The 22143-nt window shown below is 39.6% G+C and overlaps 4 protein-coding genes across 4 annotated transcripts; all 4 read right to left on the bottom strand.

The window, feature by feature from the left end:
* Window positions 1-43: 43 nt before the first annotated feature.
* On the bottom strand, window positions 44-2944 carry LOC115632423 (putative inorganic phosphate cotransporter). The gene is made up of 4 exons (XM_030529567.1): window positions 2811-2944; window positions 1869-2005; window positions 730-1806; window positions 44-405 (listed from the first exon to the last, which is right to left on the bottom strand). Exons 1-4 carry the CDS (start codon window positions 2833-2835, stop codon window positions 187-189), a joined length of 1458 nt encoding a protein of 485 aa, XP_030385427.1. The 5' UTR covers window positions 2836-2944; the 3' UTR covers window positions 44-186.
* Window positions 2945-7045: 4101 nt separating this feature from the next.
* Window positions 7046-10228, bottom strand: LOC115629212 (putative inorganic phosphate cotransporter). Its single transcript, XM_030525617.1, has 4 exons — window positions 10123-10228; window positions 9299-9435; window positions 8166-9242; window positions 7046-7418 (listed from the first exon to the last, which is right to left on the bottom strand). The coding sequence occupies exons 1-4, from the start codon at window positions 10148-10150 to the stop codon at window positions 7209-7211; spliced, it is 1452 nt and encodes a 483-aa protein (XP_030381477.1). The 5' UTR covers window positions 10151-10228; the 3' UTR covers window positions 7046-7208.
* Window positions 10229-11045: 817 nt separating this feature from the next.
* LOC115631299 (deoxyribose-phosphate aldolase) lies at window positions 11046-12689 on the bottom strand. Its single transcript, XM_030528017.1, has 3 exons — window positions 12441-12689; window positions 11796-12379; window positions 11046-11601 (listed from the first exon to the last, which is right to left on the bottom strand). The coding sequence occupies exons 1-3, from the start codon at window positions 12481-12483 to the stop codon at window positions 11212-11214; spliced, it is 1017 nt and encodes a 338-aa protein (XP_030383877.1). The 5' UTR covers window positions 12484-12689; the 3' UTR covers window positions 11046-11211.
* A 3072-nt stretch (window positions 12690-15761) lies between these two features.
* LOC115633730 lies at window positions 15762-22096 on the bottom strand. The gene is made up of 5 exons (XM_030531200.1): window positions 21698-22096; window positions 17447-21639; window positions 17215-17329; window positions 16901-17148; window positions 15762-16369 (listed from the first exon to the last, which is right to left on the bottom strand). The coding sequence occupies exons 1-5, from the start codon at window positions 22016-22018 to the stop codon at window positions 15922-15924; spliced, it is 5325 nt and encodes a 1774-aa protein (XP_030387060.1). The 5' UTR covers window positions 22019-22096; the 3' UTR covers window positions 15762-15921.
* Between the last annotated feature and the right edge of the window lie 47 nt (window positions 22097-22143).

Below are 22143 nucleotides of genomic sequence, written 5' to 3'. Positions count from 1 at the left end.
GTAAGGCTATAAAACACTCCCAAATAAATATCATAAATGCAAATTGGTGCGATTATTACTGCATTTGGGCAATAACAACCATCTTATATGTACTATATTTATTCATACAAATATTCAAATATTCTTAGTTATGAGGGTATTCCATTAATTTGTACTTAGAAATACTTAACACAGCTCATTGAATTTTTATTCTGGCTTCTCGCTCAATGCCAATGCATCGCCATTATGCACGATATTGGCCTTAGTTTGCTCTTTTTCGATGCACTCTGCATCACTTGGCTGCAGAAAGTCGGCAGCATTCCAAGGCTGCTGGTCAGTGGTGCCCCAAATGAGGTACACCAAGTTTCCAAAAAAGAAAATAATGGCTGTTAAACCAAACACGATTTGCCATTGACTACGGTCGCTCTGAAAAATATGACAGAGATTATAAAATTAATGTACATATATACAAATTATGATAAAATAGGTTTAAATTGCAAGATAGATTTACAAGCACAATCCCGTTCTAATTCACTAAAAAGACCGCCAACATTCGTGTTTCAAACTTAATATAAGAGCTCAATTATCCCCCTTATCCGCAGTTTAAAGCAACTAATTCCAACTAATTCCCTTTTTCGCGGCATCATCTTACATACCTCTATGTTTCACTCCCTTAATTCCGCTCTTATCTTATCCCAAATACTTATCAGATTGACTTAAAATATTGTAGGACAGCAGTAAAAACCTTACCGTATCAGTCACAATCACGCCTACGAGCAGCGGCGCCACCAGTGGAAAAATGTTGGCTAAGCCATTGATAATAGCCATTAGCATTCCAGAATGGTTGGGCGACATATCAATTATGGTGAGTATGCTTCCAATGCCCGAACCCGCATTGAGACCTGCATTGATTGTCATCAAAGCGATGGCCAGACTCGTCTGACTTTTGTCGAGAAAACCGATGCCAATGAGGGCAGCTGCAGGTCCCCAAAAGGCAACCGTATTGATGGACTTGCGCAACGTAGTTAGTGGCATCCAATGGCGAGCCATGGCGATATCGGCAAATGCCAAATACACATACGACATGCACCACATGGCCACGAACGGGAGAGCGGAGTAGAGCGCATTACTCTTAATGTCCATCTCGAGAACTCCGTGCATATAGGAAGGCGTCTGCAGCTGCATTGTTGAATTAGCCCAGCCCTGGGCACATCGTACCACCAAAAGCGCATAGAATGGAGCGGATGTCCAAATGGCACGCCAAGGTATTGGAATTTTATGTTCGTGGAAGCCCTCATTCCTTTGCAATGACAGCTCGATGTATTCCCGCTCTTTGTCACCAATCAATCGAGAAACAGGCGCACTGTTGGACCCAAGCAGCACCCACAGCAAACACCAAACGCCACACATTCCCGCCGACACATAAGAGATGCCTGGCCAGCCCATAGAGCCATTGGCAATGATTCCCGTAACTCCCATAGCCATAACAGTGCCACAGTCGGAGCCCGAATAGGCGAATATGCCAAGACGATTGCGTTCCGCCGGTGGTGACCATTTCGCCAGATGCTCGTGGATGCAGGGAAATATGAGCCCCTGGAAAACACCCTGCAGTACGCGAATAGCACAGTAGGCCTGCCAACCTCCACCAGATGTAATACAGATGGGTGTGATTGCACTGAGCACAGCCGTGCCAAGTGTGGGTATTAGAAGTATGATTTTGGCACCGTAGCGTCTGCATAGAAATCCAGAGGGAAACTGCAAGACCAGATAGCCCCAATAGAAGCTAGACAGGATATACGACTTCTGCGCCTCCGTCCAGTCATATTCCTGTAAAAGTTATACTATTAAACCATATACTTGTAGTTACGTTCAGCTTATCAGAAACTTACCGGAAAATCTGGGTTAGTGGTATCGGCATTGGTCATAGCCACAACCGAAACGCTGGCATTCAATCGGGCCACATAATTAACATTTATGCAAATGAAAAGAAGCAGTGCCTGTAAGTGACGGATGCCAATGATGGGCCCTAGAAGATTTCGTAAAAATAGATAGGTACGTATTACATATAAATATATATATCTCGGCACAAAACCAAATCTGGATTTTTGAAACCATTTGCATGCATTTTTTATGTATATATCTACTCGCTCTCTACCATCGATCGAAGAAAGCTTACCCGAGCTACGCATTGGAATGTTTAACAAACAATACTCTTCGAAATTTGCATGATATTACAAAAGTGAAAACAGAAGCTTGCAAATTTAAATTCGACAAAAACCTGTTTAACTTAGAGCATTTAATTATTTACGCCTGCTATTTGCTATTTTTAACCAAACTTTTCATTAAAATCTCTGTTCAAAACCAATTGCATATCTATATCTGATTCAGAGTTCGTAATGGCGAATGCAATAAAAGTATACAACAATGAATAAACATGTTTCGAAATGTTAAAAGAATAAATTATATTTTATGTTTATTACTCGACCAGTTCAATAATCTTGACGCAAAGGCCGAGCAATTTGTTGCACCCACTCCAAATCTTCGGCGATAAAAATAATTGATTGAGTGGAATGATTAGAGATTTTGACATTTGCGATGCAATCAAACTGCTCCCGACTTAAGACCAGCAATCATTCCGGTTAGGTAACACATTTGTATTTTATCTAATCGGAAAAGTGATTTTAATATTGGCTTTAAATATTTGGCACACTATCAACTTCCTGTGAATATATTTGAGCATATATGACCCAAAATTCCCATATTCATAGCATACTTAAATAAGACTCGAATAATCGGGCTTATATATCGCTTTTTATCAATGAAATATTCACCTTTCTGTTCTGTTTTAACCGTCATTCTAATCACACACAAATTATCTCATAGAAAGGTACATATATAACTTTTTTGTCGCTTTATAAAATATGTACGAGTATATTTTGAAGCACACAACACCGGATTTTAGTCTCATCAGTAGCCGCGCACACATCCACGCGTGTCAATTTCTAAAATACGTCTGAGCGTCTGGCTGAAGCAAAGCCGATCATAAACGTATGTATAGTATGTAGATATTGCGATTATGGCCACAATTAGTCGCTCATTTATTTCCATTTGTTGGCTCGGCGCACGATAACCAATGCTACTTCGCACATATCAAATCTGATAAGGTTTTTCTCTAGCCGGGAAGCTATAGCCCTATAAAAACTATGATACTGACTTCAATTATTGCACTTGCAATGCAAATAAACAAACAATATAAAACAGGTATCATTTTTTTGTAATTCTCTCTGTCAGTATACAATAAATATTTCAATGTGCAAAAAATGATTGCATCTCTGTTACGAGAACGCTAATTTAGCAGTGGCGTGTAATTATACTTTAAGCTCAAAACCAAACCCATAACGTTCAAATTGAATAGCGACATATGCAGCATCAATATATTCATATATATATTTAATTATTTTGAAACGTTTCACTTTTTTGAAAGACTAGTAAATAAATGCATTGGACCTATTGTGAACAATGAAGAATTGTTTGTGGCATACAGCTTATATAAGGCACTTAGCTAGCACGACAGCCTTACTTTGGTCGTATTTTTCCAAGAGAACGGAGAATAATCCGGATTAGTGCCTTCAGCTTACCACAATGGAAACGCTAATAATCGAACAAGCTACCTCTTTAATAATAATGCGAGTGAGCAAAAACAATGCCTGCAAGATTTCGTAAAAACATTCCGTATAAAATACATATATCTTAAGCCGTTGCACTACGAAAACGAGCATTTTATTATTATATATTGTGACTGAAAAAACTCAAATGATCTTTCCGTTTGGAAATGGAACTTTAAAATAAAGTGCAGCATACTTTTGGGGATTTTTTTTTATTTTGGTGCATGTGTGTGATTAAGAAATACCTTTCGCAAGAACACAAATTTATTTTCCCCTTTAATTCAAAACTGAAACCAGCTCGACAAAGTAAGTTTTTGTAAAATACAGTAAGGGCAGATAAAACTAGTAGCTTAAAATGATTTCTTATTAATAGAAAATAAATTTCTTTGTCTGTGCACTATCGATTTGGTGGTTGTACAATTTTAACTCATGGGCGATAAAAAATTAAGCGCGTTATTAAAATTCAAAATGTTTACAATGCGAAAATGATTCCCTCACATTTTTTTAATCTAATCTAACTAATAATATTTGCAAATCATTTTGCCCTGTGATATCAGTTTATAGAAAATTTTACAAAATTTGCACGTAGTCGAACTTGCTTACGCTATAAAGCATTATACCTCTTATTCACCATTCAAAATAAACACAAAGACGACCCGCTTATATATTTTTGTCCGATTTGTTAATATTTCTTAGCTTATAGTGCCAGGTCACAATATCACTTCATCAGCATTAGTAACTCTAACATACACGCGCCTCAATTTCTGAAACACGTCTGAATGTCTGGTCAAACAAAGCCGTTCATAAACTATATATCTTTATGCAGCAGTTATGACCACAATTATACGCGCTATTATTTAGAAGCAATAAACCATACGGTTTTGGCAGTGAAAAAACTTTGCATCATACAATGTTTTCAGTCAACTATACAAAAAGGTGCTCTATAAAAAAAAAAGAATATATTCAAATTCGATCGGACGAAATGAATTATGCACAGAATACACCGCACTTTTCCAGTATTCAGCAGTATAAAGCAATCTTACATATACTTGTAGTAGTGTAAAAATCTAGCCGAAATAAAACGTCATAATCAACAAATATTATATTTTCCAAAATATCAAAGTGACTGAAGAATGTTAGTTATTGGTTAGTTATTATTTTTTTCTTTTTACACTTCAGATTACAATTTGCGCTCTTTTGGGCTGATGTCACTACTCTATATATTTCTTAAAATAAACCGACTACTATATAATACGTAATAAATTTGTATGTAATATCGAAGTACTCTAGCGTATACTTAAGTATTACAATTTATACGTTGAAACACCCATTTTTTAGCACCCATTTAAAGAGGCGTACATTTTAAAGAAATGTGAAAAGTTACCTGTACATGGTAATCATTTACGTAAGTCATCAAATAAAAAATAATAATAATAAAAACAAAATTTATAAATCTCTTAATATTGACATTATTTAAACTAATCAACGAGGCAATGTAATAAATATTACTTCTACTTTGGACCTCAACCATATTAGTATTCGAACGAAAATTCTCCCGATGGAATTAATGGAAACATATCTTAACTGCCCTTCGTACTAAGCTAGCAAGAATTCTGATAGTAAATGAACCTATTATTACTGGATCGTCGTGGAAGTTAGAGCCACGATAGAAGCCTTTTTTTGTGGTAACGACTGATGACCACTTTCGAAAGCATTGCTATGTTATTGCAAGTCCGCTGAATTCAACAAATCAGTATTTGCATCGGACAAGTTGAAGTCTTGTTGCCCGATACGCTTAGATGGCCGCGATGACGATTCATCATGCGCCAGACGGACAGATATACTATATATATACAATATAATATATTTATTATTTTTATTTCTTTCCTTCGCCCTAAATTGATGAATAAAGAAATGAAGATAGACCCTCCGTTAAAGAGGATGCCCTATATAGCAAAATTATTTCCAATGAAAAGAAAATTGTTGTTTTGAAAAAGAAAAAAGAAAAAAGAAAACTCTAGCCTAAATTAATTCCTTATTATCAAGACTTTTGCTGCTGTGGCGTACCCTTAGGTACTTCACAAACGTATATTTAAAAATGTATCTTTGTTAGGTATTCCAACAATTATTATGAAATATCTATTTCTATTTGCTTGCTACTCCTCAAAGATGAAAGGCAATAGAAATAATTACAATTTCTGGAACACATGCCAGAACAATGTTAGCCGCTATAACATATGATTGCATTTTTGACATCGGTGACTTATTGGACTTGTGGCTAAGGGCATCTCTCGCATCATGGACTGTACGTACCGCAGCGTACGACATCCATAAGTGGTCACGAGTCGCGACAGCCAATCCAAATGAATTTGTGCGCGCCGCAGCTCTTTTAATTGAAAAACATTTTCTTTTTGCTGTGTCTGCGTCCAAATTCAAACGCAGCAGCATGCCACTTGTTCTGTAACCGCCAAGCTGCTTCTCATTTCCAGCCCGCCCCCACCTCTCCGTGACCAAGCCTGGGCCCACAGCGCAAACAATTCAACAGCCTCGGCCTGGTGAATGGCAATGCGACGTACTGTGCGCACGCGTTCGTGCATAAATTCCGCCAAGTGTCCATTTTTCTGATTTGTGTGGAAACTTTCTGTATTTTTTTTCCTTTTTTTCAGTTGTCCGTTGCTTTTTGTTGACCGACTAACGTTGCCGGCCGTATGGCTTGTTGCCTTGTCTGCCGTCGAACTGTGGGCAAAACTAGTTTGAACAAACCAAAATTTGATCACAGCACCTGCAAATCTCTGTCTTCTTCTATTTGATTATTTAATTTGAATCTAAAAATATAAATTTTGATTTCTAAGTGAGCATTTGGACTTATCAATTACTTTATTTTTAAAAGTACATAATAAAAATATGGAAATCGTGAATATTAAAAGGGTATTACAATTTCTTTACTTTTCATTTAAAAAGACTTATTAGCATATTTTTATAAAAATCATAGTTTTATTATATCAGTTGCTTATAATATACATTTTTTACTTAAGTATGTACTACTTTACATAAATTAGTCATCTCATTAATCATCTCAAAAATTTAATTTTATAAACACATGATTTGTTGTTTATTTCTAAACACTTCTTCTTAATTGTAGATAAGTTCCAACTCGGACTTTATTCGTTGTACCAACAAACTTTCCAATTTCCAATGCGGTTCCAAATCTTCACAACATCGAGTCCATTTTCGCATCGTAAATAATTCAGATAGGGCCACTGTGTCCCGTTACTGTTCCTGTGCATGGAAATTTAGGCGAGATAGAAAATGAATTCATTCAAAGAAATAGTAAGAATTTTCGATTAAATTGCGTTGCGAAGAGAAGGCGCGCAAACAAGAAATTAAAATACACGCGCAGAAACGTTTCAAGAATTTTTAATTAAAATAGACCACAAAAAAATGTTGGAAATTCATTTAATAAACGCGTAACCGAATTTTGGGCATCACATTGCGTATACGCCGCATTGCATATTTAAGCAGTTCGCTCCTGCCATTTGCTCGAGTGACTCTTAATTGTTAACTCTAGTGGTAGCTAATCACGTCGTCATTGTTGCTGCTGCTCTTCTTCCCCTTTTTCTCATTTTTTAAGCATTCGTCATGAGGGAACTGAAGAAAGTCCGCTGCATCCCAGTCTTGTTTATCCGTGGAGCCCCAAATTATATAGACCAAGTTGCCCAAAAAGAAGATAATGGCTGCTGTTGTAAATACAATTTGCCACAGGCTTCGGTCGCTCTGCAACAACAATAAATTCGTTATTACAAGCAATTTAGATACTATTGTTAAAGCGTTTTATGTTTTCATCACTGAATTAATCCAACTTGCATAGGCAATTGCATATTCTATTTGAGAATTTTGGGGTATTAGAACTAGAACTGAATTTTTAACTCGTTCTGTATGTCATTTCGGACACACTATGGATAATCGTGAGAGTTTGCTTAACTGCGTAAATAGCATAATATTAAATAAAAAGTGTAACTTGAGACTTTTTAAACTCTTTTTTTCTTGGAAATTATAAATATTTTCTTATTTAAGCAGTTAGGTAGCCTATCAACTTTATTTTTAAAGAGCCTATAAATATTTGGGGTATTATAATTAATAATTAAACTGGTTAGCAGGGCGACAGCTAAATTTAATATTTTTTGTTAGGAACACACTTTTGAATTGTTAATTCGGCTTGTCAAATTGACAGAAATGTTGTTGCCCTTGCAATAACAAGATAACAAGAGAGAATCGGCATACCTTGCCACATTATTTCAGCTAAAAAATAATAATAATAATTCAAACCTGGCACAAAAATTGTCGTAGAACTTCGCCAACATTTGCACATATTTGTTGGTGGTGATGAAAATTGTATTTAATAGCGTGAAGTTAATCAATTCAATACAAATTACTAAATAAAAGTTTTAAATTGCTAATGAGCATTATTTTTAAGAATTCCTTTCTTTCTTTTAAACACTCGTAATAATTGAACTTCCTTACCGTATCGGTCACGATTAGTCCCACCACAAGGGGCGTGATTAGCGGAAATAAATTTGCTATGCCATTGGAAATGGCCATAAGAATTCCAGAGTGATTTGGCGACATATCAATGATGGGGAGTATACTGCCGAGGCCAGCGCCAGCATTTAAAGCAGCAGAAATGGTCATCAGAGCAATGGCCAGACTCTCCTGACTCTTGTCAAGAAAACCGATTCCAATGAGCGCTACTGCGGGACCCCAAAGGGACAAACTGTTAATGGACTTGTGCAATGTATTTCGGGACATCCACTGACGAGCCATGACCAAATCGGCAAATGCTAGGTACACATAAGACGTGAACCACATGGCTAGATATGGTAGTGCTGAGTAGAGAGCATTGCTCTTTATGTCCATATTGAGAACGCCATGCAGATACGAGGGCGTCTGCTGCTGCATTGTGGAACTCGACCAACCGTCCGCACAGCGTACGAGAAGCAAAGCCAAAAATGGCTTTGATGTCCAAATAGCACGCCATGGAATGGGAATTTTCCGTTCGTGGAATCCATCTGCACGCTGCATGGAACTCTCAATATACGTCTGCTCCTTGGCGCTAATCAAACGTGATTCAGGCGCATTATTGGATCCAAGGAGAAACCAAAGCAAGCACCAAAATGCACACAATGCTGCTGAGACGTACGAGATGCCTGGCCAGCCCAAGGAGCTGTGGGCAATGAGCCCTGTTATGGCGTTGGCCAACACCATACCGCAATCAGCGCCACTGTAAGTGAAAACACCCAGACGATTTCGTTCAGCTGGTGGGGACCACTTAGCGATGTGCTCATGAATGCAGGGGAAGATTAGGCCCTGAAAAACTCCTTGGATCACGCGCAAGACACAGAATGCCTGCCAACCGCCCCCAGATGTTATAGAGTAGGGAGTAATAGCACTGAACAGGGCCGTAGCAAAAGTTGGTATAAATAGAATGGTTTTGACCCCATATCGTTTACACAACAATCCAGCAGGAAATTGGGTGAAAATATAGCCCCAATAAAAGCTGGACAGTATATAGGACTTCTGCGCCTCTGTCCAATCGTATTCCTGCAAAAGATCTCAGATTAAAACCTATTACGGACGCTGACTTACCAGGCACGTACTGGAAAATCTGGATTGGTGCTCGCTGCATCCGTCATCGCCACGACAATCACACTGACATTCAAACGCGCGATATAATTGACTATGATGCAGATAAAAAGGAGCAATGCCTGCAGGTGCCGTATGCCTAGGGCCGGCCCTTTTCATAATAAAAAATAAAAAACAATAGGATTAGATAACATTTGTCATATTATTGGTGTACCCTACATAGATGCCCTAGAACAGAAAGATATTTACTTCCACTAGATAATCATAATTCTTTTTATGTCCAATAATATACTTTCTACTCAATAGCCACTTTTTTGCGATGTATGTAAGGTACAAGTATATCATTGAATTGTCTTATCCAAACCGTAAACACACTTTGCGTTTCTTCTGATCACATAACGCAAATGCAGATAACTAGGTTTATTTCTGTATATCAAATAGTTTTTGATCTGTGACGGATTTTGATTTTGTTTTTTATTGAGCGATGCCTATCATTTATTCACGATTATATAAACACACTATAGGGAACTGATAAACCGTATTGTCCATTATAATAATAGGTAAGTAAAGTTTATTCAATAAACTGTTCAAGTATTGATTAAATGTTTATGAGGTCACACAATTAAGTTCACTTTGGTTTGAAACGCATTCATATAACATTTATTTCGCTCCAATTTTGAATATTGCGCTAAACCATATTTCCCTAATTAATTTAATCCAATTTTATATACACAAAATCCACATTGCTTATTAAATAAAAGAGCACTTTCTTTATTGCATATATATAAATAATTTATCTTTCACGACTATGTTAAAAAAAAATCACTGCAAAGTCTACCTTTCGGCGGCGTATCGGAGCTTATCATCTCAAAACTTTTATTATTAATACATAAAACATTTGTAAACACAACAAGATAATTCGCGAGAAACAGCTTCTCAGTCTGCCGCACCTCCACACGTTTCAAAAGTTCAAATACGTCTAAGACCAAGTCGATTGCTAAAGTTGTGACAAGCGTATAGATGCCGTTCTCACAGTTGCTATAACATCTAGCTTGAGATAATTAAGCGAGCAATAGCTTCGGACCAGTTACACACCTACACACAAGCACCTGCTCACCCAAATTCAAAACTTGTATGCTGTAGACGTTAAACCGCGAACTTATTTTTGATTTATTAAATAAAAGGTAAAAGCAAAATAAGTATCCCAACCTTCGCAATTATGCTTTACGCCTTTTCCACTCTTCATTCCTTCTTCTCTAGAAATTATAAATTGGCCATTGTCCGCACACCTGCCTCTACAATGAACATGATATTTGTCTTTCTCTCTGAGCTTGCCGATTCAGTGAAGCTCAGGTATTTTTATCTATTTATCTGAGTACTTAATTTTACGTGTACAACGTTTTTTTCATTAAACTCGTGGCAAAATTAACATTTTGGGGGGTTTTAGGCAAGAGCTCTGCGCGTCACAAAAAAGACAATACATTAATGAGATATACGTATTTTCTTGTTCTGTCAAATTTTTTAACAATTCTGACTATTGAAGTTTCAGAATCATCTTCCGGCACTTTAATATATAATTCTCTTAACAATTCATTTGACTGTAGAAAATTAAAGTCGTCTATGCGTTTAATAAAATTATGAATTTAATATAAAATACGATATAGTAGTACGATTTTCTGGGTAAATTAATTTTTTATTTTTTTTGGCTTCGCTTTGTCCGGGATATCGTTTTATTCAACGCAAGAACATTGCTGTGGGAACCTTGTTTCATTATTTTTTAAATTTTATTGTTGTTTTATTTTATTACATACAAAAATATATTATGACACAAAAATTTACTATAAATTCACTTATTAGGGTTTAAAAATAAGGCATAAATTGTGCGCATCTATATATATACAAATATGTAAATAGTTGTCACGTTCTCCTAGACATCGCCTTTGCTTTGTGCGTCTTCCTCGAGACCCTCCTCTTCATCGCCGTCCTCTGTGTCCTTAATCTTCGCTATGCCTTCGCGCACCACACGTTCGATATCATCGAGCAGCCCCGAAGCGCCAAAGCGAAACCGTGCGGGTTTCAGCCATTCCATGCCCAGGGTTTCCATAACCAGAGTCATCCAGGCGAACGCGTCACGCACCGTTCTCACACCACCAGCTGGCTTGAAGCCTACAATTCGGCAAGTTCGACGATTGAACTCCTGTATGGCATAAATCATGACCAAGCCTGTAGGCAAAGTGGCATTGACTACTTCTTTTCCAGTCGATGTTTTGATAAAATCGGCGCCAGCCATCATGCAGACCATGGAGGCCTTATAGACCTTAAATTATAATGAAACAAATTAGCCGTTTTAAAAAGTGATGTACAAAAAGCTTGTTTAGCATTTAAATTTTTTGTTTTTTTCGTCCAAAAACCAGTTCTAAAGACGGACAAAAAACAAGACAAATTTAACATAATTAGAACTGTTGGTCTTTCGATGCTTACAGTAGAGACCTCTATTCGTAATGTACTCACATTCTCCATAGTTCCAAGCTCGCCAACGGCCAGAATAGTCTTCAGGTGGGCACGTGTACCGCAGGCGCTGCGCATGAGCACCACCTCGTTATAGAGCCCCTCCCAGTCGCCCACTAACACCAATTGGCGATTGATCACAATGTCGATTTCAGTGGCACCCGCCAGTATAGCGTGGCTTATTTCCTGAAGACGCGTCTGTAGTCCGTATTGGCCAGTGGGAAAGCCCGTGGCCACAGCTGCAATGGCAACAGTGTCTAACTTATCGAACTGCTTCAGGGCCTCATATGCGTTTTTAACACGTGCCGGATAAACACAAACGGCGGCAGTGTGGATTGTGCCAATGAGGCCACGCTCGAAGTACTTGTCAAAAAACTCCGGCTCGAAAGGATAAACGGCACGCAAGCAAAGGCGGCGCACATTCGAAGCGGTGTCATCTCCAGCAAGCGTTGTTAGATCCGTTAGCGTCAGAGCCTTAAGAGCCCACGATATCTCATTAATGCCCGTCACCTTGCAACGATTGGCGATGCTTAAAGCGATTTCCTCCACCTGCCGGAGCGAAAAATTACAAACGAGCATAGACGAGTCTAAAAGTAATGATAATGTACATCAATTTATTAGTTCTTCATGACCTGCCGATCTACTTACCTAATGGCATAGTCTTGTTCACTTCCAACTCTGTTACTTCCATGTTGATCGCCCTTTGTACAATGTTACGTTTAGGGATAGATTATCAGCAGAAAATTTGGAATGTTAATATCACTACAGCAACGCACAGCACGACGCGGCGCACCCAACCACACCACACATGTATTCAGAACTACAAAACGCTTATCAGTAAAAAGCAGCTGACGGCTAGCGTTGCCAGATCACGCACGCACTTTATTCAATTTTCGTTGCATTCAAATATTAAATTAACTAATTTCTGCTGGGGTGTTTTATATTAAATTGAAAACTAAATCCAGACACTTCAAACTAATCGGAAATTCACAAAAAATGCTTATAGACAAAATAAATAAATATAATAAATAAAATAGAATTTAACTCAAAATCAGTTGACAATCGAATATTTGCAAGGAATTTTATGTTTACGAACTTTTAATTAGTATTTTTGTTTTATGTTTTGCACTTCTGTTTTAATTTTATTTTTTCGATCTGTTCTTTTATGTCTAGTTTTATACCAGCTTTTACGAACATTTTTAAATTTCGAATCTAATGTAGCTACCAAATTGAAAAACGCTGCAGATGTCGAATGCATAACTTTTTATTTTAAATTATTTGCATTAGAATTATGTTTTAAGCCTTAAAATTAATTGGTTCTCCGTCATCGTGCAAGATCTTAGATTTTTCTGACATTTATGTCTTAAAATATAACACATTTAATCAATTACTGTTACGCATAATTCAATAAAGTGGCTCCATTAATATCGCACTCTCACAGCTTTTAGAAAAACAATAAACAAGCTCTCATTTTTCATAAAATTCGTGGCACATACATACATAAAATATTTATGTAGATACTTTAGGACTTTTTTTGAGAAGTGCAAGCAGCTGCTGAATTGAGTGGGGGAAAGGGAAGAGAGCTTAGTTTTTGCTATGCTGTAAAATAAATGTGAGTTTCATGAAATAATGGCGCTAAAATAAGTTATGATGCAAAATGCATGCATCCAACAAAAATGACAACAACAGCAACAGCAAATAACAAAAACGCAGCAGCAGCAGTATCCGTGTGCGGCATAAACCTAAAAAGGTTTTGCTTAGCATGATGTTGGTAAGCTGTGGAAAAAGTAACAGAAGCTACATAAGCGGCAAACAGCTGCCACAATCAAGTCAACGCCAGGCGATAATACCCCACCTCCCTACAGTTTTACATACAACTTGGTCCATGTAACGTGGTAAATGGCTCTGTATGTTCATGTGTGTGTGCGTGTACGTGTGGCATGGTCTAAGGTCATTTTCAATTTGCATAAATCATGTGTGCCCATATGAGACACGACTGCTCGACCACCGCTGCACTGCAAGTACGCTTGTGTGTGTCTTAAACCGTAAAATAAAACCACAACAATTGCCTAATCTATATGCATATAGTCGTACATACATATGAGTGCTAGCAGATGGATGCATTAAAGTATAAAAACGAAGCCAAAATGTGGTAAAATTTTTTAATCCGCTTCTATTTTTAAACGGACATGAAGCTATAAAATACTTATTTAATGACTCAAATTTTCAAATGTTGGCAAGTTATGGACTCTCCCTTTCACACAGATATGAATAAACAATGAAATACTATTTACGGAACTGGCCACGATTATTAAAAATTGCTGAACCATTGTTGTTAAATGTTTTTGGGCGATTGCAGTTATTTTTCAATACGTTTTCAAAAAGGACTTTATATATGTCTCAATCGTACTATTCGCCATGCTTTATCCAATTTAGGAAATTTTCAAATTAAGTGTTCTGTTAGTTTGTTTTAAAGGTACTTGGTGTTAAATTTATTTGAAATTGCAATTCTCTCATGGGAAGCAAAACGTAAAAATAAACCAAAAATAACGTATTTTCGTTCAATTTTTATACTTTTTGAAAGAAAACATTTAAATATGCTTGAACTGTCTTTTAATACATTTTTATTGATTTTTAGTGATGTGAACCCCAATTTTCAAAATATAATCCATTTGATTAATACGCGAAAAAGAAGACACTTATCGGTTCGTGTTTGAATAATTTGTGGTAATGGTCGAATGCAAATTTTGTTTTCAGTTTCTATAAGCTAATTTTCAGTCGCCTGGTTTAGTTGTAATTTAAGCTACACTTACGTACGAATACAAACAATTGGGAATTCAAAACATGTCTGCTTCACTCAAAAATCAAATCACTAAGCCACCGTTATGCCCTCCATTAACGATACCAGACATTACATTTCGCAAATTTTCCGCCAATTCCAAAACAGCAGCACGTTAGTCAGAATGCTTGACAAACACAGCGCCAAAATTTTGAAAGTCAGAGTCAAAAAGTCAACCGCATGAGTCGGCAGGCGAATCATATGCCATGGGCAGAGCAGCCATTTTTCGCAGCTGGAACGTTGTGCGAACTATTTGATTTATAAGACTTTCAAATGGCGGTTGGGCGCTCGTCTGTTTTGATCATTTGTGAATCATGTCGAGCTGTTTTGACTTTGATTTATATGCTGTGCATATGCGCCCGTCCGTACACACACACACACACACACACACACACACACACACACACGCAGACACTCATGCACGCATGGAAGCTGGCCAATTGGCCTTGGTTTGTATGGCCGGCCGTACGTTTTTAGCCGCCACAAAAAAGCCAACGACAAATGCAACAGTACCAACAACAATAGCAACAACAACTGCAGCGACAATGCCCGAATCCAAATCGGAGGCCTATATAGTGCGGTCAACCTCGACAGCAATGACGGCTTCGATGCAATAAAATGTTGCTAAAATGCAATTGGTGTGCCACGCCCACATAAGTATGCCAGCCACCGTGCTGTGTTACACAAATTATTTGATTTAACCAAAAATTGCATCGCATTTGCCGCACTTTGTGTATGCAAATGTGTTTGTGTGTACGTGTCTGTATGTGTGTGTCTCATACTCGTATAAAGGTCTCTTATGGAGGCACTGCATTCGACTGCCACAGGCCAGATAGCGCGGCATTGTAACATTTACGTGAAACCGCTTAATTGGGTTGAAATTATTTTGTTTATAGAGCACTTGTACGGGGCTGGATGGTTAAAAGGGGTTAAGCGACCGCAAGCAATTTTGAAAATAACTCACAAAGAGTTCCGTTGTGGTTTCTGTGTCTGCCTGCCATTTCGGAAAATTTGCGTGCCAATTTTCTGTTAAAGGTAGCATTCCTACCTAATAGATCCCAGCGTTTCCATTTTATTTAAATGCAAAACCAATTAGTACAAAATATAGAATCAAATCAGTTCTAAGTATAATTACATTCAAATATCTTATTGATTTTGGATATGGCCTCGGCAACAAATTAATCCATCAACAAATTACCTTTAAACCTAAATTTGATTGCAAAGGCAATAAAATAAATTATAGTATTTCCAATAGTTGCATTTAAATGAAGCCACTAAATGTGTCTCTAATTACATTTTCAGTATCTTATTGAATTTCGATATGGCCTCGGCAACAAATTTATCCTTTTCTGCCAGCGCCGATTTTAGCTGAGTGCGTAACTCCTGCAAATCGGGCATGGAGCGACAATCACGCACATTCAATAGCGTGCGAAAAACAGAATCCCAAACTTGTCGATTTAGGTAGCGTGGCAACTGAGTCTTCGGCATCCAAACGTTCATGGGCGGGCGTTGGACCACCTCCATATAACGACCGAAGAGGAGCACATGCATTACACCCACCAGACCAAACAGGTCCAATTGATATGTCCAGGGACGATCCGTTCGCATCTCTATACACTTGAAGGCGTCTTCGTTGTGTACGTAGGTGAAGGTCTGGTTTGGCGGAAATAGCTTTGTATCGATGGCCACACCAAAGTCGATTAACTGTAAACTTATTTCATTGGGTTCTATGGCCAAACTGTAAACAGAAAGAAAATTCAAAACATGTTAACATAACTGGGAATGCGATAAAGATACAGCTATTAATATTACAAATTTCTAACAGCTAAATATCTTAAAAGATAATATTACGAATAGAGAAATACCATCCTTATAGCAATAGTTTTCGAAAGGCAACTGTTTCTTACACTGTCTTCAAATCATTAGGTTCGAACACTTAGACAGAACTTAAAACGTCTTTACGTTTTCCAATGGCATTTTTCTTGAAACAGATCCAATTTAGTTGTTTAAAGACATCATAATTAGTCTTTAAAATAGAATATTTTCCTGACACTTATTTTTATTTTGTTTTATACTAATAGCGAAATATCTTCATTATTTAAAGACTAAGAAGTTATTTTTCTCATCTGAGCTTTTTATGTTTTAAATGACAATCTTTTTCAATAGAAATTAAAAGTTATCTGAATATTTCGGACGTAAGCAGACTTAGCAAATCATTTAACTACGCGACGGTGAAAATTCGGGTATATGAGTGTGAATTTTTACTTACGGTTTCATCAACAAAAAGTTGTCTGCCTTAATATCGGCGTGAATAATGCCCATAGCATGCAAATGATCGATAATGTCCAGAAGTTGACAGCTTAAATGCATTACTACATATTCGTCGACATTTTTTCCCGTATGCTTCTTAATCTTATTACAGACGGTGATCAGTGAGCCATAATCCGATAGATCAGATATGAAAATGCTGCTGTTGTTACCCACCAGAGCATAGTCGATGTGCATGTAGGCGTGCATCTAGAAGATCAAAATACAAATAAGCAATACAATTAAGCAATTTTGTATCAATTAGGTTTAGCTTACCATTTTCTCGCTAGTGAGGCGACTATGCACCTCAAGACACACGTAATACTCCCAGTAGTTGGGAGGACGTTCCTGTTTTAGTGCCACTTTTCTACCCGTTTGAGCATCCTTGCCACTGTAAATAAAAATGTATAATAAATAAATAAATAAATCTGATTATACAAAAAATGTTTCTAAATAAAACTGAAAATTAGTGCAATAAAGGGGTCTTTATGGATATGGGATAATTCACCTAAACACCGATCCATAGGCGCCCTTGCCAATCATCTTAACGACGTCGAACATCAGATTATGCACGCTGACGGGGGATTGGGGATGCAGTCGTTTTACATGACCAACCAGCTGGCAAGTGGGCAACGTTTCGATGTACATGGAAAACTCTATGGAGTCCAGGAGAGAGTTGATGAGATCCACATTGAACGGATTCACATTATCGCTTGCCAGCGTGCAATTGAGCTCTGAAAGATCTACATTGATCTTGGGATGGACAAACTTTTGGTTGGTTTGTGTATCGAAATTTGATTCGTGCCAGGAATGATGCGAAGGTTTGGGCGAGAGCGGTGTGGTTCTATAATAAATGCTCATATCGTTTTCGGCGTCAGCGCATCCGATAGTCGGCTGTGTGGGGGCCATTTTTGGGGAAGCCAGTCGAGAGTTTGCGGAGGATGAAGCTATGCCCAACTCATTTTCCACGACTGGTTGCTGCTTTTGAAAACTGTTCGCCATATCCTGAATGATGGCAATGCGGGGTAAAGCACTCGATGCCGCAACCACAGGTTCTTGAGTTTCAGGCAGCGTGCAGCTTAACTCGAAGCTGGGACATTTAGCTGGCGGCGGAGGCGGCATTTCGGGCATGGTCTCATCAAGGAAGATTTCAATCTGTTTCTGATGCTTTGCGACTGAAGTAACTTTTCCGGGCAACTCTGCAGCTACCTGAGTTTCAGGTACAAACGACAAGTCAGCCATTAAGGATTTGGCCAACTGCTCGCCTCTACTGCTGGGCACAACAGCTCCCGCTCCTGTTTTATCATTGCAGACACTTAATTGCGGAACTGAAGGGACGCATACTTCGTTCTTAGACTTATCAGATATTGAGAGCGATTCCAAATTAGGAGACTCACTGCGCTTGCCTGACTCAGACGAAAGGAGCGTGGAATTCTTGATCATGCTTATGTTAGTCGCGAACATTTCTGTGGCCGCATTTAACTCGAAAAAATCATTTGGAGATGTGTTTGCGACCACTGGAGGATTGGGCGATTGTTCGAATTTTAATAACGAATCATTCAGGAATTTAAGCGAAGAATTGCCGGCAACATTTTTAGCAGTCTTCTGGCTGTTGGAGCTATTAATGTGCGTCTCCACAGGTGGGAATATTCCAAGTTCCGAACAGTCTTTGAGAAATGTGGCCGTTAAGTGGGTGTCTTGTTTTTCCATAGCTGGAAAGCTTTTTTTGATCATATAATTTTCCTTGTCCTGGACGCTGGGAATACGAGGTGGGGTGCGGTGTGGTGCCTCGTTCAATGACTGTTGTGCCTCGGGCAATGTACAAGTTTTCTTGCTTGAACCTTTCGCTGCTGTTTCGGGAATGGTCTCATCCAAAAATATTTCAAATTGTTTTTCCAACGTTGTCGGTTGAGAACCAACAGTGGGAAGAGCCGCAGGCGGCTGCGTTTCGGGCACAAACGACAAGTCGGACATAAAGGAGTTTCCCAATTTATCGAGACATACGCTGGGCGCATCAGCTACACTTTTTGTGTTTGCCTTATCGCTTACACCGCTCGATTTCGGCGCTGAAAGTGCGCACATTTCATCCTCGAACATGGCAAAGGAATTCTTGACCCTATCCTGGGAAGACTTAAAGGAACTGCCATGAAAATCAGGGGTTCGTTGATCGCAAATGCGCTTGGCATTAACTGGAGCCAGAGGCGAAGTAAACGGCTTCGCTTTTGGCGGCGACTTGCAAAAAAAATCGCACAAATCGTCATCGTTATCAATAGGCACCGGTGGCGTCAACGCTGATGTTTGTAGCATCAACTTTGATGCATTCGCTATCACTTCCGTTGACGGAAGTTTAGGCAACGTCTCGGTTTTGTCCTCCTGAAAGCGCACAAATGGCTTGGGGACTGTTTCAGTTTTGTCTTCCTGGAATCGAAGCGATTTCATGAGAGGCGTACTTGGAACATTGGCTTCCCAGGCCTCCAGGCGGGTAAAGTTACCAACAGGCACAGCCACAGCCTCATTTTCAAGCACCGATACATCCGAAGACGCCCCGCGCTGCAGTCGCATGGGCCCAGGAGTACATGCAGTCCTTGTCACTTCCGATTTGTTGGTTAGAGTGGCCGCAGTGTTGGAGGCTGATGAGGTGGAGGCGTTAGATGACTTGGTAGTGGCGCCTGAGCTTTGGGCCGCATGCTCCGATGTCTCCAGAATCGTAGAGAGCTGCTTGCGCAATAATGGCGACAGAGCTTCGCCACCAACAACTGGCGAGACATCGTCAGCGGTCAGTGGTTCAGGTGGCGGCGGCGGAGTAAGCTCCTTAAGTACAGTTCCAAATTGACGTGGTGGGGCCTGCTTTTGCGCCATCTTGGGCGTGCTTACCGCATGCGTTTTTAAGAACACATTAAACATTTGCGTGGAACAAGTTTCATCAGAATCGAAAAAGGCCGTCGAAACTGGCTTGGAGGAAGCAGCGGGTGGGGTACAATCATCTTCATATATTTCTATTTTCGTAGACGATGGCGGCAATGCCGGCATTACAAAGTTATCCACCGGGGGACTAATTGATTTTGCTTTCGGTGCAGATTCTTCATTTTTTGTAGAGTTCCTTAGAGTTTCGGGCTTTGCTGTTTCAGTTTTTGGGGTAAAATCATCCTGATTTATTTCTTTTTTTGTAAACGCTGCCGGCAATGCTGGAACTACAAAGTTATCCAATGGACTACTAACTGCTTCTGCTTGCGGTGCAGATTCTTCATTCCTTGTAGAGATGCCTACAGTTTTCGGTTTCTCTGCAGATTCGTCAAAGTTATTTGTTTTCGGTTTTGTACCAATTGCTGCAATTGCGGCACTGGGTTGGCTCGCTTCAGCTGCAGACTCTGCACCCTCCTCCTCCCGCACCATAGACACTCTGGGCATACGACCAATTACTGCCAAAGATTTTCTAGCACTTTGCGGACCAATTGTTGGAAAGAAACTCTTGCGTCTTGGCATTTGCTCAACAGGCAGGCAAATTGTTTCTTCCATATCCATGGGACCACAGACGGTTAAATTACGTCTATCGCGCCACTTTGCGGCCAGAATTTCCTCCAGTTGATACTCCTGCTGCACATCATCGTTGTACAGCTTACTGAGGGGCGTTTGCACGCCCTTCACGATATCCGGCTTCCAGTATTTGTCAGAGCTATCGAGAGTTTGCGGTTTTGAAGCTGTGGCAAAGTTTGGATAACGACGAAGACCATATTTTGCTCCTGTCCCCCACCATTGATCGTTGCGCACTACAAACGGAGCCTGTGGATCGCGTCGCTTAAGAAAGCAGTATGCACGATACTCTTCCAGCGATAGTTCCATGTTGGGACGCGGATAGAGGGCACATATGTTGTACCGCGGCAGCTCTTTGTTGGTCGACCCATCCTCGATGGTTACGGGCGTTATCCAAGGCGCTTGGGGGCGATTCTTCGCCACAAAATTAGGCGGATACTTGAACGGTTTGTCGAAGTTGCGTTCGTAGTTTGTTATGGGCGGCAAAGCGTTCTCGTCCACATGTATTTTGAAGGCCAAATCGTTGTGAGCGCCGCTTGAGAACAACTCTCCATGTTTATGCCCCTTACCATGAGCCTTGTTCCAAGGACCAGGCTCCTTGAGATTCTCCTGATGACGCGCAGCATCTATTATAGAGCGCAAAGTAAACTTCTCTTCAGCGGCTGCTTGATCCTCATTCCCAGCAGCAGTGGGAGCATTATTGACATCAGCATTCTCATCGTTAAATACCTCAACCTGGCGACCCACATTGCGGACGCGACTCGTGCTGGGACCATCATTTTGCACAACTCCTGGCATATGGCTCTTTACTGCTGCGCCCGTACGAATGCTGCCAACGGTCACGGTATTCTTGCGCCGCTGACCCTGCAGCGACTGCAGTGCCAAGCGACGTTCATTCAGCTCCTGCGCCACTGCCTCAGCCTCGTCCCCTGCGGTGTATAGGAGGCGCTGCCCCACTGTGAACCCGAAATGCTGATGCGCCTCCTTCAAATCCTCCAGCGGCTCGGCCCTACAAGATATTCCCAGACGAAATATTTCGTCAGCCTTACGAAAATTACCGCTCAAATCGTAACTATAGGCCCAAGCAATATAGAAATCCGCTACCATTGTGCCTATTCCATTATTATACATTTGCTGGTAGCACTCGATTTGATCCTCCTGCTTCTCCATCTGTAAAATAATTAAATTAGCCCACATTTTTGCAATCATATACAAATATATTACTTACGAATTTAATAAATAGCCTAATGAAGCGCCGATCCTGCTTATAACGCTCGTTCTTCTCGAAGCCTGTTAGACACTTGTGCATCACTTTCAAAAGACCGGAACCGCTGCCGCCTGCCGGGTAGCTTTGTTCAATCCAACAAATGTAGGCGTACCAAGGCTCCAGAGGATCGTCGCCATTGTATTGGCGAATATTGTCCTCTAACTGCTTACGTTGCACCAACAATTCCTGTGAAGCGTCCTGGCAAAGCGAGGCTTGCAGCAGGCTAGCGTTCCGGCCAGTTGCCAACGGCTGTATATTTTCTTTTGCATTGTCAAAGTCCATTTGACTACGTGTGAGTTGTTTCGATTACGAAGCAAAAATTGAAATATAAATTCAAACAAAGCAAAAACACAAAACTCGCGCAAAAAAAGTCCGCTATGTTTGACTTGAAATGGCGGTGTTTGTAA

Source organism: Scaptodrosophila lebanonensis, unplaced genomic scaffold (genome assembly GCF_003285725.1).
Source record: "Scaptodrosophila lebanonensis strain 11010-0011.00,11010-0021.00 unplaced genomic scaffold, SlebRS2 tig00000001-arrow-pilon, whole genome shotgun sequence".
Lineage (NCBI taxonomy): Eukaryota > Metazoa > Arthropoda > Insecta > Diptera > Drosophilidae > Scaptodrosophila > Scaptodrosophila lebanonensis.
This window is presented reverse-complemented; position numbering and strand designations above follow the sequence as displayed.

What these genes read in the sequence shown, in the direction of transcription:
- LOC115632423 (XM_030529567.1), bottom strand. Translation starts at nt 2,835, where the DNA reads ATGACGGTTAAAACAGAACAGAAAG. An exon ending in CCACTAACCCAGATTTTCCG is followed by an intron (nt 1,807 to 1,868) that starts GTAAGTTTCTGA and finishes TAACTTTTACAG; the next exon opens with GAATATGACTGGACGGAGGC. An exon ending in GCGTGATTGTGACTGATACG is followed by an intron (nt 406 to 729) that starts GTAAGGTTTTTA and finishes CATATTTTTCAG; the next exon opens with AGCGACCGTAGTCAATGGCA.
- LOC115629212 (XM_030525617.1), bottom strand. Translation starts at nt 10,150, where the DNA reads ATGATAAGCTCCGATACGCCGCCGAAAG. An exon ending in CTCCGATACGCCGCCGAAAG is followed by an intron (nt 9,436 to 10,122) that starts GTAGACTTTGCA and finishes TATTATGAAAAG; the next exon opens with GGCCGGCCCTAGGCATACGG. An exon ending in GCACCAATCCAGATTTTCCA is followed by an intron (nt 9,243 to 9,298) that starts GTACGTGCCTGG and finishes GATCTTTTGCAG; the next exon opens with GAATACGATTGGACAGAGGC.
- LOC115631299 (XM_030528017.1), bottom strand. Translation starts at nt 12,483, where the DNA reads ATGGAAGTAACAGAGTTGGAAGTGAACAAGACTATGCCATTAG. An exon ending in GAACAAGACTATGCCATTAG is followed by an intron (nt 12,380 to 12,440) that starts GTAAGTAGATCG and finishes CATTACTTTTAG; the next exon opens with ACTCGTCTATGCTCGTTTGT. An exon ending in AGCTTGGAACTATGGAGAAT is followed by an intron (nt 11,602 to 11,795) that starts GTGAGTACATTA and finishes TTATAATTTAAG; the next exon opens with GTCTATAAGGCCTCCATGGT.
- LOC115633730 (XM_030531200.1), bottom strand. Translation starts at nt 22,018, where the DNA reads ATGGACTTTGACAATGCAAAAGAAAATATACAGCCGTTGGCAACTGGC. An exon ending in GCCTATGGATCGGTGTTTAG is followed by an intron (nt 17,330 to 17,446) that starts GTGAATTATCCC and finishes TTTTATTTACAG; the next exon opens with TGGCAAGGATGCTCAAACGG. An exon ending in AACTTTTTGTTGATGAAACC is followed by an intron (nt 16,370 to 16,900) that starts GTAAGTAAAAAT and finishes TTCTGTTTACAG; the next exon opens with TTTGGCCATAGAACCCAATG.